This window comes from Pygoscelis adeliae, unplaced genomic scaffold, assembly GCF_000699105.1.
Source record: "Pygoscelis adeliae isolate BGI_AS28 unplaced genomic scaffold, ASM69910v1 Scaffold197, whole genome shotgun sequence".
Lineage (NCBI taxonomy): Eukaryota > Metazoa > Chordata > Aves > Sphenisciformes > Spheniscidae > Pygoscelis > Pygoscelis adeliae.
Genome location: NW_008825105.1, coordinates 2,698,646 through 2,717,608, shown reverse-complemented (window position 1 = coordinate 2,717,608; position 18,963 = coordinate 2,698,646). Strand labels below are relative to the sequence as shown.

At 50.4% G+C, this 18,963-nt stretch overlaps 1 protein-coding gene across 1 annotated transcript in view; it reads right to left on the bottom strand.

The window, feature by feature from the left end:
- The window catches only part of ANKS1A (ankyrin repeat and sterile alpha motif domain containing 1A), a 77,615-nt gene that overhangs the window by 10,329 nt on the left and 48,323 nt on the right, over nucleotides 1-18,963 (bottom strand). The window contains exon 13 of the mRNA XM_009327414.1: nucleotides 15,077-15,183. Coding sequence (XP_009325689.1) covers nucleotides 15,077-15,183 — 107 coding nt within the window. The remainder of the gene's footprint in view (nucleotides 1-15,076; nucleotides 15,184-18,963) is intronic.

The window sequence follows — 18,963 nt, the reverse complement described above, 5'->3', positions numbered from 1 at the left end:
CTCCCCATGGCTGGAAGAGCCCCGCTGCTGTTTGACCAAGGGCTTCGGCTCGATCTCGGACCCCCCCTCCCCAGACTTGCCTCCCTCTGCTCTCGGGAGAGTCACAGCTGAAGGTCTGAGCTGACAGCGCTTCGCTGTTCCACATTTTGGTTTTATAAGAGAAACCTAATTAAAATTGGCTGTCGGGCAATACGCTGCTGCAGGGACATGCGGGCTGCGGGAACAGCGGGCTGAACGGCCAGGGCTTCAGGAGGGAAAGGCGAGGGGAAGATTGCCAAGTATCCTCTTTAAAGGGCAGCAAATGTTTTATATTCCTTCCCACCCCGCACTTTCTGTAGCATCTCAGCTCGTATGTTTTGCTAAGTACTACCTGCTTTAAATACAACAGCCGAACGTGAAAGCAGTGAGCTGCTCCCTGAGCAGCCGACCCACCTGAGCGGGCCCCCGCGGGGGCGATGCTGCCTCCTGCAAGGGCAGAGGAGGAACAACAGCCCTTCCTGCCGCCCCTTCCACTCTCAGATGTTCCCGGACAAGCACACGGGCCCGTCTGCAGCCGGGGCAGCCCGTGGGGAGAGCTCGCCTCTGGCGATGGCTTTATAAGAGTCACCGGCTGCATTTCATGGAGCCAGATGCCAGCCCCGCAGCCAAACGCCGGCCGGCTCGCTCCCGGCAATGCCAGCATCTGCCTTCCTCCTGACCTGCTTGGTCTGTGCCTGGTCTACGACAGCACCAAGCCCGGGCAGCATCGCTCCCACCACTTCCATGGCCTGGTGTGATAACTGCCGGGTAGGACGCCACGCGGCTCTCCGCCCCCGAGAGCTGCTCTTCCCCTCGGCCGCAGAGATAAGTATTCAGAGAAACAGAGAATTAACGCTGCAGATAAGAGATGCCCGAAGCAACGTTGCTGGGAGAGCTGCCCTCAGAGGCCAGACTGCAGAGAAACCATTTTTTAGCAAATGACAGCGGCAAATTAAAGCAGTGGGTGGCGGGGAAGCAGGGCCCTGCAGACACTCGGTGCTGTGGGTGCTGACGGTCACGGAGGCGGAGGCTCCTCCGCCTCCATCCTCCCTTGGCAGGCAGGGATGCCCGATGCCCTCAATTCCTGGCAGGCCCGGGGGGGGGACCGAGACGGCAGATCTGGAGCAGACAGCCGCAGTACAAAAGCATTTGTCTAAGAGTTGTTTAAACAGCAAGAAAGAGCCGGGACTAAAGACCCTGCAGCCGATTAAGGGGGTTCGCTCCCTGTTTTCCAAAACGTCAGTTTATACCAGCGCCGGTCTGCAGTGCCACTGCCAGCTGGAAAGAGCTGCGGCCACTGCTCGAGACAGCACCGTGGGTGGGCGGCAGCTCTGCAGGGGCACGGGGCCACACCGATACCTGCCTTGCCTTTCTTGGCTTGCACCCCACATCCTGCAAGCAGGGCCACGTGAAACCCCTGGGTCTCACCTGAGCGGTAATGCTACGCACAAAGCTCTGTGCAAGGATGTAACTATGTCATAGAAGCTGTTCTGTGCACCCCTCAATTGCACAAAATAAACTAAAAAAAAAAAAAAAGAAAAAAAAAAGGCTTTTTGTTGGTTGGAGGCTCCGAGGGTGCCCATTTGGGCAGCAGCGGGCTCCGTCACATCGAGAGCAAACCCCCTACGAGAGTACAGCGGAGAGGCTGCCGTAGTTAGAGGCAGTGATCACTCTGGCTTGTCAGCAGCAGCATCCCACCAAAAAATATGAAAACATCCCTCCCCTTTCTTGCTCACAAATTTTAAGCCGAAGAGCCACATTGAACGTGCGTTCCTGTAACAGCGGGAGATTGTGTGCTCAGCTCAGGGGAAGAGGGAAAGGATCAAAGGCAGCTTAACTCCCCTGACACGCACCTTACCTGGCACAAGCGTTTTTGCACGCTACAGCTCTGCTACAGGGGTTGCCAGAAGGTCCTTGGGAGGCAGCATACGTGTGAGGAATTCATCTCCCAGAGGGAGATGGCTTTTAAAGGGCTTTTTTTAAACGGACAGAAGAGGGCTAAGGCAAGTGAGGGGATTTCCCCTGCGAGCCCGGAGAGGAAAGCGTGGAGAGCCCTGCCTGGGGGAGGCAAAGGGAAGCACAGGAAGGGACTGACTCACCGATGTCCCTGCAGCAGGTTAACGTCACGCCTCGGGTACCTGAAATCTGCCGTTCCCGACACCTCAGCCCCCTCTGCTCCCCCAACCTGCCCATCTCGGTGCTCTGCTGCTTTATTCCTCTGCAAAGAGCTGGGTGCCAGAGCTGCAGCAGGCGCGGGGGCTCGAGGAGGATGCTAGCAAGGGCACGGCTCACAGCAAACCCTTCACGCACCAGGACAGCAAGAACGGTTCCAAATGTCGCAGCCAAATGAGCTGTGACAATGGTGATGTGTAATTTTCACGTATAAAAATTAAACGAGCTTGCTGATCCTATTTACATTTTTACTCATGCTTATTTTCCAGTGTTGAGCCTTTTTGCTGCTAATCCACTTTAGCACAGCAATGCCTGGCTAGCACAGCCACGCTCCCAAACTAGCAGCACGGGGCTGGCAGCTCACGCTCTCCCAGGGTGCCTGTTTTACGCTGACACGGCCAGCGCCAGGCCCAAGGCAAGGCAATAGGTGTTCTCCCACTTTTGGCATCTCAAATTCAAGGAAAATTGCTTGCTACGTAGCAAGGATGCAAGCTAGTTGAATACTGTAAAGCCTACAGCTTTCTCCAACACTCCTTATTTTTATGTGTCACATTAAATTCCCTCAGAGCCAGTCTGTATTCTCAAGGTACTTAACAAGGATAGACAAAGCATAGCAGCTCCGAATAAATCATTACAGTCTATTTTATGCGAGCCTCCGCTTACCGAAACGTCCTTTAAGCCCATCCAGATTTCACCGCCTACGAAAAAAAAAAATCTGCCACTAAAATAGATAATTAAATGCAAACACACTGGAGATCTTTTAACCTTTGCCAACCGAATAGATGAGCTGTTTGAACCAGACTTTAAACCTGTTTGCTTTAACACGCTGTTCAGACAAAAGCCAAGGGGCAGAGGTGCTCCGCCTGGGCCCCCGCTGCCACCTGCCCCCGAGCCACGCTCCTCCGGCGCAGCAATTGCCGCAGGTTTGGTTAGTGCCCTGCTCTCTGCTCGGGCTCCTGCGCCTGCCAAACCACCTCTCTGCTCAACCAGCAACTAATGACTTAGCACAAAAAGCCCCCTAAGCAAGGAGGGTTCCCAGCCACGGAGACCCAGCTGGGGTCCGCCGCGGCTTTCGTCCTTCCCTGCCTCTCCCGGCATGTCTCGCTTGCTTCTCACCGCCGGCCCCATCCTTCCCGACCTCCGCACCGCTGGCTCACGCCAGGCCAGCGGGCCGCTGAAGGGCCTTAGGTCCGTCCCTGAACCAGGCAAGAGCCATTTCTTTGCTGTACCGAGGAGGGGATGACCGCAGACACGTCCACACCCAGCAGCTCGCGGAGGAAAAGGGAACAAGGCGTTCGTCACCGAGACGAGACAAAGCCTCTTCGCTACAAAGGGCTGCTCAAAGGGAGCCTGCCGTGACGCGGGGCTGCAAAATTTCAGAAAAACTGCTGTGAGGGGTTGAGAGGGTTTTCTGGGGGAGTTTGGTTTTGATTTTTAAACAATATCCCAATACAGGTTTTTGTTTGCTCGTTTTTAGGTTTTTTTTCCTTGGGTTTTTTGTTGTTGTTTTTTTAAACAAAGGTCCCCTTTGGTGCTGACACAGGTCGGCAACCAGGTCAAAAGATGCCATCTCCCACGCGCCCTGCTGAAGGCTGCAGAGCAGTCCTGGCAGCCTGACCCCAGGCTCGCCGTCAGCCCCTCTCCGGGTCCTCCGAGGACAGATTCAGCAAACGCCCGAGGCAGGGGAGAGGAAAGCTCCCAGGGACTCGCTCTGCTGTTCGCCTGGTCCTCTAGGATCCTCCAGCAGCAGCCTCAGAAATGCCAATTAGAATCAAAAAGACTTTCCAAAGACGTATTTCAGACTTTATTTGTTGTGACAAGTGCTTTCTACCTTGCGCATTTCTCCCAGCTGTGGGGCTGAACGGACCGAGCGCAGCTCAGGGCTGCACCCGGGCCAGACCTCTCGCATTCATCCACGCCGGGGGAGCGGGGGACATCCGAAAGCCCCGTTCATCCCAACACCTCACCGTTTTCTCCTCGCTTCCATCAGGAACTAGGTCTCAGCATTTCCTGCACTGCAGGTGGCTCGTTCAGGGTTTGTTCCTAGAACACACATCCTTGCGTTAATCCAGATTTTAGTATGGCACCATGCACACACGTTCATCGGTCTTGGTAGAAAAATCTTTGGCAATTTTTTTATTCCCAGAAGAGCTGGGATGATCACTAAAAAAAAAATCCACCAGGAAGCAGAGGCTGAAATTTTTTTTGCAATGGACACAGGAGCACAATTTCCCCCCTAAGCTTCAGCTGCACACACGTGCGTTAGGTGGAGGAAGGGAGTATTTCTCCAGTGCAACTGCATCTACAACGGGGTGAAATGCATCACCCAGATGAGTCCTCCTCCGCTCCCACTGGCAATTCAAAGAGCCCAAACGATCAGCCCAGCCACAGACATCTGAAACTGGGCAAGGTAAATCCCACTCCCCGGGTCCAAACTGGCAGAGACTGGCTGCCAGACAGTCTGGAGGGGCTTTCATCCCCCAACCTGGCCTTCAGCTTCCTCAGAGCTGAACAGAGCTCCCTCCGTGGAAAGGCACAAATACACACGACCATGAGGGGCACCTCTGAACCCTGCCTCTGCCCTCCGCCTCACCCCGAAGGAGGGCAGAGATCTGCCAGTGACCCATGTCCTCGTCTGGGCTGCCCCAGGGAGCCCCAAAGGACGCTGGCGCAGCCGACCCACCTGCAGAAACACAAGCTTTTAGAGAAAGGGTCTGCTTTAGTCATGCTTCACATCATGCACTGTAATTAAACAGCCTGCAAGGCTCCAGGTTTCTCATTAAAGGGGAAAAAAAAAAAAGCACAGTCAGAGGTTACATTGTAGGAAGGTAGCATCCCGTCCTGCTAGTTAGGTGACCCCGAAGGCAAGCGTGCCAAAATCAGAGCTGCTGAAATCTGCCAGCATTCCTCCTCCAGCAGGACACTCTGCAGGCACTTAACTACCCAATTTTCAGATGCTGCTTCTTGCACAGAGCCTGGCTTCAGTCCATCCTCCCTTTCCAGCTAAGGAAGGGCCCAAGGCAAAGAAAGTTTCGTACAGGACATGTAGTCTTATCCAGCCAGCGATGCAGTTTAATGAATCCCGACTGTCTCACTGAGCTCAGGCTAACACAAGTGCTGTCTCTATTACTAAACCCTGTATTAAAGACAGGCGACGGACTGCAGGGAGGACGGGGACCAGAGAATGCGTTTGCTATTAAAAGCCACAGATGCAAGACCCAAACACAGCTTTTCCAGACTATAAAGGCTTCTGCAAACATCTATAGCAGAGTGCCTTCAGCTGGATGAGCCAAAGCATCCATTTTTTCTTAGGATTAATGCATACAAAGCTCTTTTTCTTTTTCCCCTCAGTACATTCAAGACAATTTGCATCTTGTCAAGGATTTTGTTGCCACTGCCATTGCTTTACTTTTAGCAACCAAAAGCCTGGATGTGGGAGATGGAGACGCATCCAGCTCACCACAGACCCAGCCTAAACAGGGGTAATACGCAGCAAGTCCTGAAAACAGAGGTTGCACCTTCCTTAGCCTCAACGCCACTTAGATTTCTCCTTTTCAGATGAAAAAAGGATCAGGAACCTTCATTTTGGTCACCTCGGTACCGGCTGGCTGCAGCTTTCAGTAACTTAATGCAAGCAGGCAGTACAGGGTTTGCAGTCCAGAATATAGCGGCTCAATTACATACTCAGCAAGGGGATCCGGCAAGCCCCGCACGGCTCTGCCCGAGCTCCTGGTTACTCCCGCCGCCAGACTTGTAAAAAGCCGCCGGGCTTCACGGCCCCACAGCCTCAGGCAGCATCCGGAGGATAAGGGAAGGCAGCGAAATTCAGAAAGATGAGCTATAGCGAAGGTATTCCTGGGAGCTGACAAAGCCGCTGCAGCCGGCAACGAGCTCCCCGTCCCCAAATCTGTTAGTAGTTAACGATGGGACTCTGCCTAAGCTTGAGTTTTGCCACTGAGTGGTCTCATCCAGCCCCTGGGAGCTGTGCCTTCAAACCCATCTGAGCAGGGTGCAGGGAGCCACCGGCCGAGCCCTGCTCCCACCGCAGAGCCTGGCCAGCCTTTGCCCCCTTGCTGCATAAGGGGCTGTACGGATCTGCGCTTGGAGTAAAAAGCCCTGCTGATATATCTTGTTCAACAGGACAAGAGCAGCTAATGCCTCATTAATGGACTAATTTGTAAGTTGTCCTAGAAACAAGCTTGCGTTCCGTCTGTATATCTGCATGATTTGCACTTGGGGGCTTTTCACCCGAGACCCCCGGTGATAGCACAGAGCATCACCCCCTTTTACAGACAAAGAAAAAAAGCTAAAAACTCCCAAAATAGAGCCTTGATTACAGGCAACGCTGAATACCTACAGCCCCATCAGCCATCCCTGGCTGCTCAGCCCCTCCAACGAACCTGCGCCAGTGGCCTATTTATCTCGGAGCAGGCTGACGACCCCGAAGCCGGGACCTGCACACCCCAATTTCAGAGCCAGGGGACCAGCACTTGGTTACGTGAGTACGTATTTGTAATTGGCCTCGTGATCCATGGGGTTTCGTGCCTTCCCTTAATGGTATCTGCAGTTTGAGATAGTTCAGTGGAAACTAGGGGAGAAGTACGTGTTTAGCTAAGGGCATGACAACGAAGCCCTAGCTCTTCACAGAGCACTGATTGTGGAAAGGGCTCATATACAAAAACCTACAATAAATCCTAGATTAGCACACAGCCACTTCATTTTTGTTTAATTTTCTTCCCCATGCAGACTGGCAGCGTGACAATGGCAACGGAGGGAATCGGTCATGGTTGTCAAGTTCAGGCAATTTTATTGAGAGAAAAAAAAATTAACTGCTACTTTAATGGCTTTTTTAATGTTTATTGGGCCTGGAGCTACTAATGAATCAAGTGTAAGTATCCTCTAAATTGCCAGTTCTGGTCCACCCACTTTGCTCCTCAAAATCCACTCCGAACTCGCTGCTCTCCGTGCAGTCCCTTTCCATCATCTGGGGAGCTTCAGCGCAGCTCTGCCACGTTTCCCCAGTCAGAGCCACGGGTGAGCGGCCGAAACGCTCTCTGAAACCCCGGAGCATTGCACGTCTCCGCTCTCACCATTCCCTTCCGGAGAAAACCCAAAAAACCCGTACCATCGCGGACAAAGCACAGTCCTCGTGAACCACCCAAGTAGTATCTGAAACCCACTGGAGAGCTGTCAAAAAAAAATTCGTTTCATTGTTATGAACTGATTCCCACTCAGACTCTTGGCAGAAACCCTTCCGCAAGGGTCCAATTCCACTCTTACGGGGCGTTCATCCAGGGCATCGAAATCAGTCTGGGGACCAAGGAAGAAACGCGTTTCCAGTAGGTTGGCAGCAGTGATAAACAGAAGACAATACCATGTAATGTGGCTGATGTACTCCCTGCCTATGTCATAAAAATAAATGAAAGCCATTTCAGTAATAAATCCGCCAGCCGGCGTGAACCAGGCCAAAGAGATCCCCAAATCTGATCAGCAGTCGTTGAAGGGTAGCTTGCCAGCACCTCTAGGTACCAGCAGTATTGACAAGCTCGGTCACCAAACGCGCTGCAAAGCTCTGCCCTGCAGCGGCAGGCTTCGGGAAGACCGAGTCCAGAACCAACCACTCAGGAGCTTCCGCCTCGATGAACAGAACTTGCTTCAGCTTGAAACCAAGCCTACCGGCCCAGGCACAGCCTACGCAGGGGGGCTCACCTGGGTCTATACTAAAGTATTCTCCAACAGCTGCAATCACGCCAAGTTTTCTCTTCGTTTCACCAAGTGTAGAAGCAGTAAAACCTTCTCTGTGGGATCTCTGACAGGTCGCTATTCTTCATAGATCGTTACTGGGTTCAAAACACTACCGGAATATGTCAGTGAAGTTTTCCCTGGATGACTACTATAAAATGACAAGTTTTAAATGAAAATAGAAAAAAAAAAAAGCTCTGGGGTGCACAGACTCTCAGGGCACGCTAAAAGCCTGGCCGCTGCCCAGGGGACCAGCATCTACGAGCCAAGCTGGGTAGTCAGGGAGCGGATCGTGCAAAGCAGAGCTACAATTCACTGAGGACACCAGGAGGTGCCCCGTGCTCCAGCAGGACAGGTATCGAGTGAAAAGGAAGATCGTGCAGGTGTCAGCCAGCACCCGAAACACGGGGATTTGCAGGGCAAAGGAGACCCAGCTCCGTGCCGGGGGGGCTGTCCTCGGACCCAGCCTGGCAGACACTCACTGAGGTGCACTTCAGCTCTGCTCACACAGCAAGCCAGTGCCTCAGCTCTACATTTTTATCAGCCGTTTGCTTGCACGCACACGCAGAGGAGAGAAGAGGCAGGCTCTTTTGTAACAAAGACCACTGCAGGCTAATCTAACATGGCACTGAATTACATTTAAACAAATTAATGTCAGTACTCTAAATTATTTCCAGACACCCCATTCTTCCAATGCCATCATGTTTCTACTACTTCTCTCCAATTATAAAAAAAAATAAAAAACAACCCAGAGGAGCCCACGGCACTGCACAAGGAGAACAGATTTCCGTTTTTGACGCTGTCTCATTGAATCAGCATTAGCTGCTTTCCACACACTCCATGGGAATCCAGGCTTGAACAATAAAAAAACACTATAAAAAATGGTTTATGTTCTGTTTTACCTGCTCATTTGTGAATCAAAATATCTTTGGACTGAATAAAAAGTTCAACTACAGAATAATGGTACAATTGCCAGAGCATGTGAGGTTTGCCCTTCTCACATGCCAGCCTGAAAAGTTGCCTGGGGTAGGAGCAAACATTCAGCCCTCCAAGGGAAGGGAAAAGCTTTTGCAAGCATCTCAGACACATTTATGGGATCTGTGGGATCACAAAATACTGTAGCGAGGGTGCAGGTAACGGCATTTCCTTCCCCACTTCTGCAGGGGAATTCCACCATGAATTACTGCAATTCCTTCTTATTACACTGGCAACGTTCCTTCTTTCCCAAAACACAGGGAGTCCAGCCTGGCCCTTCCCTCCAGGTCATTCCTGTGTTTGCTGCAGGGCACTGGGATGCGCTGTGCATCTCACAGTGCAAAACCAGTTTCCCGGGGACCTCCCGAAGGGAGCATCAGCTGCAGGGGCACCGGCGATCACAGGAGACACGACGGGACCAAGCTCTAGGAGCAGCAGAATCCCTCTTGGTCCATATTCTTGTGACATTTTTCCTACTCTTACAGCTCCCCCAGCTCGTGACCGGTCAAGGCCAATTAAGTCGATTTATAGTGCATTTTTCTGAATGAATGACACTGCTCACTCATTGCTACGGTTTTGTGATCTGACCTTCTATTTTCCTCCTCTGGTGAAGGACGAGGCAATGGGTCCCCTGAAACCCTGCGCACACACAAGGGCTGCATTCCTCCACGTGGGAGGTAGCAGGGCTCGCTTCTTTTGGGTGGTGGGGCATTCTTGGTTCATTAGTACTGTTAACATTTGGCATGTAATTCTGCTGAGGATTTTATTCTACTTGCAAAGCTGTATTTTTGCTAAGTCAAGGACAGCACAGCCAATGCCAGTAATACTCAGCTAGCAGCTTCAATTCAGTTCTGTTTACCCATCGCACAAATAAACCTTTCCCCTCTGATGAAAGAATTCCAGTAGGCTGTGAAGCAGAGAAGGAGAATTTGAAGCGCCATCTCCATTTTAGCTTTATTTAATCCCCGGCTGGCTGAACAGACTGCTTTTCGAACTAAAGCCCCATATTAAAAGCAGAAGCCGAGTGTCATAGTCCAATTGCCCCAAGCCAGCAATGCTGGCAGTGAAAGTCACTCAGCGGCAACGGAGAGGGTGAGCGAAAGAAGCTGCTCCCTTGGACTGCGGGGTTAGTGCTGGAGGGTAACAGCAAGAAAACCAGGGAAAGCCTCTTTCCTAAGCATTGCACGTAAACACCACAACAAAGCTATTGTAGGCAACTTAAAGGAAATATAACAATTTCTCCAGACACAGAAATGTGGCCCAATATGCAGGTGTTGGTATTTGGAAAGAGAACTCAGTCTTTTAGAAAACTAAGCTACCTAAATCCATCTTTTATAGCCCCTTTCGTCCCTCAACCAAGCCAAGAGATTACACGCAATCTGAAATAAAGGCAGACTTCACTCCCTTCCCAGAGACATGTACGTGGGCAAGTAAGCTTTAACGTCACGTCAAACTGATGTTTGAATAATCCTGCTGACTTCTGTTAGCAATACCCACCCTCGACTGAAGTCAATACTCGATCAAGATCCTTTACTCTGAACTAGTCAGAAACGTTCTTGGTTTTGCATTTGACTGTGAAATGGGTCAGCCTCACCGAGATGCTCCCGTGTGCCGTATCAAACGCCGCGGCATTTTGTTTTCTTCTGCAGATTTAACAAGAATTTTACATCATGGAAACACTGATCAAGAAACTCTGCTTTCAGTGCTGGAACAAAGTAACGCATCAGCGAGGCCAGTGCTGCAAACTCAGCCCGTCTGCAGCCTCCCATCCCAGCTCCAGTTCCTAACGCACCTACTAGCTGTGTCCAGGCAGGATGACAGTCATTGCATTTACGCATTAACACTTGTGATTCCCTTCTCCTTACCATGGTTGTGTCGACTCGTTCTTCCCCGATAACCAATTCACAAGCCCTCAGAAATCTCTGCAAGTTCCAAAAGTGAGAATATTCCCGACAAGCCCTGTCTGACACCGCTCAGAACCAACAGGTACTACAAGTAATACTCTATTGTCCTGAATTCCCCCAAAAGAGAAACAGCACTGGTAGAGACACACACACGAGGAGGGTCAGTCCTGACTGCAGTCATCACTCTCTTTACCGAAGCAGACCCGAACCACAACAGAAATTTTTAGTTTGCTGATAGCAGAAGTGCTGATCTCGCAGGCTTGTGGGCAAGGGGTCCTGCTGGAGCGCAAGGCCTCCAGCGGGAGGTTGCTAAAACACTGTCCCAGGTGCAGAGCTGGAATTCCCAAAAGCAGAGAAGCCTCGGCTCGACATTCACAGCCCACCCCAGCTATCTGCTAAAATACACTTCTACCTTCCCTTTTTATAGGAAAACCTATAAAATGTTCACGGCTCACATTACGGTTTACATCTCCAACCCTGCCTCTTCAACGTAAACCTGTCAAGAGGTCTTCAAAGTCTCTTTCAGCTTTCAATGCTGCCTGTTAAAAGCGTATGAGCAGACCCCGAGAGAGGGAGCAGGATTATTGCCCCCTCCCTGCTCACCGGTTCTCATTGCCCCCTCCCCGCTCACCGGTTCTGCTCGGTGCTGCTGGAGATGCAGCCTGCACAGAGCCATCACCAGCGAGATGGCCGGTCGCGTGTCCGGAGAGCACACCTAATCACCTAATAACGAATCTCTGGATTTCTGAAAAGAACAAAATTATTATTCTTGGAAACAATGCATGTTTCTGCCTTCCTAGATTAACATCTAGTTAGGAAACCAAATATATTTACAGAGCGCTTTTCAAAATCACTTTACCATACTGTGCCTTCGTGAGTCATTTCCCTTATCGGGGGGTAAGGGCTTTTGTAATCCAGGGTGCAAATTAACACAAGAGCCAACTGAAAATACGCAGGAAATTAGGAATTCCTGAAACCAGAACTGGCTACACTGAGGGCTACAAGAGCACTAAAAAGGACCACAGGCTTCTGCACCCTCCAGTTTTTGTCTCTCACCAACTCTGTACTACCTGCTGGGCAGACACTGCATTTTAAACATCTATTTTTCTTAAGTGAAGAACAGCACCAAACGCCACTGCGCCGCCAGACACTGGATTTCACCCAGTCCCCACTGCAGTTACAGGATATGCTCTTTGTTAGACTGCTTTCTTAATCCTACTTTAAGTTACTATCTACTGCAGGCTCAGCATTCTTCGTCAGTATATTAAAGAGCTGCTCTTCAAGGACGCTGCCTCTGTTTTACAGCTGTACTGTCACTACGCATATAACAGTTTGCTCTTGCAACGTTTTTTCTTGTCTGCCCGACGGACAAGCTTCTTGTTTGCTCACAAACGGGCACCTGGGGACTGAAGCAGCAAAGGGAGCATCCTCGGCGTACTGAAAAAACCCCCGCGGCACTACCGACAGGGAGTAATGCAACGCAAAACCTTACACAGAAAACAAGAGCGTTTCCCTATCAAAAGACTCCGACTTCTTAATTTTTGCTACTAAAACTTAATTAGCCTCATAGCCCATCTGGCAATTTGCAAACCATTACCCAGCATTCTTTGGACCTTGAAATATTTAATATAATGAGGCCCTAATAGGGACAAATCCTTTCACAGAAACCATTTAACTCCAGGAAAATAATGCCACTTAGTTTGAAATATTCTTTGTTAGCGACTGAAAGTGGCAGTTAATAAACAAATTGTTATGTAAAAAAGAAAAGGAACGGACAGGCTGCCGTGCCAGGAGCCAAGCATCCCGGTCCTTTCAGTACTCGCTGCACTAGCCAGCTTCAGTGTTTACAACAACTTTAATAATTCATTTGAGAACATCAAAATCACTACTAAAAACAAATTAACTACTTGTTCCTCATTTGGACTGTATCTGAAGGTTTTACTCCCACATCAGAAGCTGAAGGCAAGTAACATCACAGAGGAAGAGATCCTTAATCATTAAATTTCCATACTGGGCCAACTGTATTAGCTTGAAGTTCCCAGGACTTGGATGAAAGGATTTAAAGCCAGTCTTGGCATGGGTGCCAGAGTCAACTTCCTAGTAAAAGGGATAAGCAGCAAAATGGAAATCAGCCAGGGTTTGCAGGAAATCTTTGTTAAATTGAACTTCTAAAATTGAGAGGAATGACTGAGGCGAGCGTCCCACCTCCCGAAACCAGCAGAAGCTGATTTCCTACACTGGGAGCGGTTACCCAGCACTGGATGGGGAAGAAAAACATCCAGCCGTGATCCAGCAACTCCCACCACGTACACCGTAAAATCACATTATGAGACATGTACAAGGAGCCTTTGCCTTCATCTTATAAATGACAAAATTCTGCGTCAGTTTGCAGCTAAGTGTTGCTATTTACTGCAAATAAGCACAGTCATTAAAAATTCCTGCTTCCGAGCCTCCAGCTCCTACCTCTGTGGGGACAAGTGGAAAGTTGATTTCCTTCGTTATTAAACTCTGTGCTGAGAGGGGTCTATCATCACACTTGTCAGGCAGGGCCAGTCAGAGTAAAGGCGTTTTTATCTGCTAATTGCTGGAGGGAGAGCAGCCCGCTGATACCACAAAGGTCAAAGATCCATCAGCAGAGGATCCCAAGCAGGGATCGATGGGGTACTATTTAATTTAAATTCATTGTACCATCTCCAGAGCATCCCAGAAGTTGAATCACACCGCCCCAGCGTGCAGGGGATGCCGAAACCTCGCACAGAGCTGAACACGCCTGCCTGCAGCGCAGCGGTCCCAGTGGCCGAGGGTCCACCGAAGGGCTGGGACCGGCTGGGTGGGACACCGGGGGGGGCCAGAGCCCCCCAGGAAGGGCCGCGGCGGGAGCTGTCCCTAGTCCTGCATGGCTGCGGGCGGCGCTGGAGCCCGGCGAGGGCGCCCGGGGCTTCTCGCCCCAAATCCTCCCCAGGAAGAGGGAAGGTGCCACGGACAGCGGTACGAACAGGCTACGGCAGAGGCAGAAGGGTGCGTGGCAAGACCATCGCCTGTCGCCGGCGGTTCCTCTACTGAAGGTGCATAAACCACAGTAAAATCCGGCTCTCTCGGGGAGCGTCAGCCTTGCCAGGCTAAGGGGAGACAAAGGGATAAGCTGCTTGCCATGGAGGCCAGGAGGTATGGCTGGATACTGCCACAGTATTCAAACTTTTAGGGGTGCTTGGAGATCCCACAGCATTCACAGGGACATTTATCCTGCTGGTCAGGTCGTATTTTAAAAGCGTAATTACATCCTGCCTTTAAGTACCCCTACCAACACTGCTCCGACGCGCGCTTCCTCGCCCCTCCATCCATGCCCTATCCAGTCTTCCCTTCTTTCTCCACGTACCCTCACCACTGTCGGATGGCCGCTGTGTCTTCTGAACCCGCTTCACCCGGCTCACAATACAGCTGTCAAGCACACGTCCTCCTGGACATCACCTCTCTGCACCGTTCCACAGTACCAAAGAGCTGCCCCCACTCCCTTTCCAAGGCAGGATATTACATTAGCCCAAATGACTTCTCCAAAGGTTTACATCCATTTTTAGAAATTCTTTATTTGCAAAACTCGGAGTCCACGCTCAAAAAGCATTTCTTTAAGCCAAGCAGGAAGAACCCTCCCACAGCACCAAGATTTTCTGTCTTTGCTGTTCATCAACCCGTACGAATTCTCAGATTTTTACACCACGCAGCTTTAAGTTTCTGGACACTGGGTTCTAACCACTGGTTAGTAAAAAAAAAAAAAAACCCTCAACATTAAGCATTACCATCTTGTCATCATTAGGTTTCAGAGCCAACAGCGTCAATGCAATTAAGTACAGCTCATTAACATCCTGCCTGCATGCTTAGAGAAAATATACTTCCAACAAGAGGTCTACACCTCCTTCATAGTCCAGAACACAGACTGCTCAGTGATTTCTTCAAAACACTAGTGAATTTCAGTTCCCATTTCTGGAGTAAACTGGAGAGTAAAGATTTAGGGGGCAGAGTAAATAACATTTTATATCAAAGTTATAGTGAAAACAACTGTAACACCTGAATTAAATGTGAAGATGAATGACCCTGACCCAACACAACCCTCGTTTCTTCCTTTTGTCCAACCTTCTACACACCCCCAAGACCGTTCCGCCGGGCTGCAGAACCCAGATCTGCTCTGCAGCTGACACGGGGTATCGGCAACAAGTAAAGGTTTGGCCAACACGTTTGTTAGAGCCCGCGGGTCCCACCCAGCAACTTACCAGGAAGCGGACATCATCAAAGCCGTTCAAAAGCAGCTTACTCTCATATTGCTGCAGGCCAATGGACTCCAGCCACTCCCCGACACTCTGCTCCAGCATCCGCGAACCTGACGAGAGAGGAATCGGCAGACGCTTGAAAAGGGAAAAACCGTTAAGGCGGTAGCAGCGGCACTCTGAGGAAGACAGATGGCATTGCCACATCATAGTCATTACCATAAAGAAACTCAAAAAATTATGCTCAGAGTACAACAAATCAGCTGGCAGACAATTCCTCTTGTGTGCACAGACCATGGACAACAAGCTTCCAGTGCCTCCGCGGGCTCCGGGTTTAATTTGTATCCCAGTTAACACTCAGAAAAAGAAACACCTTGCCCAGGCAAACTGTTTAGAAGCACTCCCAGGGCCATGACATCACATGCACTGCTTTCGGGGCTCAGGCGAGTTTCTTGCCAGGCAAACATATGAAGCCCAACCCAACGGGGATGCGGATCCACTCCTTGGCTCGTCTGAAGGGGGCGGGAGGAGGGCAGCAAACTTTCACCCAAGGCATTCCCAGCCAGTCGTAGGTGCGAGGGAATGGAGTGGAGCCGCTCACAAACGCACAGAGCTGTGCAGGTCCTCTCGTCCATGCAACTTCGGATGCACTACCCCGCTCAGCGGGCCAGCGGAGAGGGCCAGGCGCATTGGAGGCACAAAGCAGCTAGAGAGAAAATACATCTTCATGCAGCTGAGACACAAAACAGACACGACGGACTTTCAGAAAAGCAGCAGAAGCCAGACTAGAGCAGCTGTCCACAGGAAGACATGCAAGACAAAGAAAGCACACAAACTGCAGCAGAAGAAAAGAAAGGCTTATACTTTTTTTCCCCAAGCAGTCCTGAAAGAGGCAAACCATGGTAAGGGCTTTTTCTCTCTGTTATGGTGTTAAGAGGAGCAGAGGTGTGAGTGACCCCGAGCATGAGTCTGCGAGTCCTGGCACCGTCATTTTACCACCTATCCAGACGCATGGCATTTCAGCACGCCGCTCGGACGGGGCTGGCTGCACTGGAGAGTCTAACTACACCGCCGCGCTGGGTGGCAGCAAGAGAGACAGAGAAATCAGTACGGTTTTCACCCAACACATTCAGTCCTGCCAGGTGTTTGGTGCGCGCTTGTATTTGCCCTTCCTTCATTTTCTTCAGCTAAGCGCAGCTGCTGCATCCGAGCCCCTCACTCAAACAGGGAGCAGCTCTGGAGGAGGAGGCATGTTAGTTCCTTGCTTCCAAACCACGTCAAAACAAGAAGAAACCAAATGCAAGCACACTCTCTCCTCTTTCTGCAGCAGCTCAAGTCCGAGACGTGCCCTGGCACCTCCTCTCAGCCTGTGATAAATGAGATTCTTCCCAACACCCTACGGAAGCTGTGCAGACAAGCTCTCCCTTCTCTCACCCCTGGGAAGAGAGTCCAGTGACTTGTTACTCTCCTCTAGAAAAGCTTGAGACCTTAAATATGACCAAAAAAAAAGTTCAGAGATCTCCTTTTCATCAGGGAATTTGCTATGCAAGACAGGCAGAATTTTTCAGGCTTCTTAGCACATCTGTTTCAAGGGTACATGCAAATAAAAAGATGATCAGGAAAACCGGGTTTGCTTTCTTTGAACCTTCAGGTCAGCTGAAGCTGTTTGGTACCTTCCAAGCCATCCTTCCCACCCCCGCCCGCTGCAATGGCTGCACAACACAGAGCTCACTGTGTTATCTGGAAATTCTCGGGGTAAGGGATCCTGCTGCTCTGGTCCACAGGAGAGCTCCTCTGCCAGGTGAGCCGCGCTCGGCGAGTTCGAGAGCGCCGGCCAGTCTTTCTAGCGCACGCTGCAGCACGAGAAACGCGGAGATCACAAAAGGTTTCCGTCTCCCTCCCCTAACACAGCCTGTGCAGAAGGGCAGCATCTAAACCTGGAATTCATGCAACAAGCTCCCGCTCGCCCGGGGTCTCCATCCTTCCCTTCCATCAATCCTTGCTGGTCCGCCAGCAGCCAGGCAGCCGTGTCCCCTCACCAAGCAATTGTGCATCCTTGCAGAGCGCTGCAGCGGCGTGCTTTGTCTGAAGGCAGCGAGCTCCACGCTTGCCGTTCCACTCGCAGTCCTGTCTCCTGCTCTCGCATTGCCTGTCCCTCCCTTCTCTTCATCCTCTTACCCCTCCCAGCTTTGCCATCCACTGTACAAGCAGCGAGCAGCCTTCGCAGCAGAAGCTGCAGGAGAGGGAAGGGAGACAGCAGCTTTATAACTCTCCAGTGGAAATTACTGACTTCTCAATATTTACTCCATGATGGACTACACGGCTTGGGTTTTCAAAAAAATAATGTTACAGGTCTGCTTTGACAGTTCCGAGTGATTTGTGGCTGGCTCAGAATTGATTTATCTAGAGAGAGGTGAGGAAACTGCTTGCTGCCTACTACAGCATTTCTGGAAGCAGTCGGGGTATTGGCAGGGGGAATGAAACCACAGCAGTTCCTTCCTCTGAGCTCCTGAATTTCGTTTTAAGAAATTGTTTACTCTACTCAGCCTTTTGTACACTCGTAAATGTATTTCTGCTTTTAAAGGGGAAACCTACAGTGACACCAAGTGCAGGTTTTCTGTTTTTAAAACCACTTCAAATCAAGACAAAATGAAGGGGGCGGGGGTATTTGGAGGGAGGGGAATGGAGGGGTTTACTTTAAAAAGAAAAAGAAAAGAACAGATGCCCCAAAACATCCTAGATTGAAAAGACTGAAAATAAGGAAGTCCAAAATACACTAAACATTTGCACGTTACGAGGATGACACGGGAGCAAATGAATCCAGTCACTGTGCCCCCCAGCAAGAGCCCAATCACAACTTCTGATTAAAACAAACTCCTAATTCTCAGCTCCATCCTTCTTATGCTCCACATTTGAAGAATCCTACCTTTAAAAAGTCTGCAGATGGCAGAGGAGGAAAGAGTCAATAGAGTGTAGTTAGAAATAATTAGAGTATTTAAAAGTTGCAAAAAAAGCAAGCCAAGCAATTCGGTCCCTCTCGCAAGCCATTTTTCAGGTAACACAGCATGCTTCAAAGAAAACAGGAAAGGGAGAGGGCTACCAGGGCTCAGAAAGGTCCTTTTGTAAGTTATTGTTTCAATAATGACCTTTAGAGCAAAGTTCGAGTCTGTTTGGAGGAAGAAATAAGTACGTGGGCCATGCCGGACAAAAAGCATCACGCCGTTTGCTCACGGAAACTGATAACAAGTTTACCATGACCTGATGTGGCCTGAAGACACACGACCAAGCTTCACCAGGAAGAAAAAACCGCAAGTCCAAGCAAGCGTCGATGAAACCACCGTCCACACACGAAGTGAGCATGCAAGACAACCAAGTCAGGCAGGAACAACCGCTGGGGATGATCCTCAGCTGACAGTCCTTAAATCCACTGAGGGGGCTATAAACTCAGGCAGTGCATTAGGCAAGATGGATAGGCAAGGAGAACATAGTCATTAATGCCATCAGATGCAAGAAATACAGCCAACACCCGACTTTACTGGAACTAAGATCAATTAGCCAAATGCAGATTGCTAACAAATTTCTCCCTCTTCTGTCAAGTAAAACACCAAGCACATTCCTCACGTCTCAAGCCAACGGCAGAGTTAACTCACCAAGCCCCAAACGCGTTCCCTGTCCAGCGCAGCATGCCTCCTGCCTGCATCAAGCTGATTTATTGAGCAGAGACCACTCATCTCCCCTATTTTTGGGGAGAGAAACGCTGCCTGACAAATCACCGTAACCCAGCGAGCAACACACAGGTTTCTTGTTCAAAGCCAGCAGTGAGGTGAGACGCTGCAGTGCAGTGGGGTTGAGTTTCTGCTGCGAGACCTGTACTCCCCTACCCCTCTGACCCA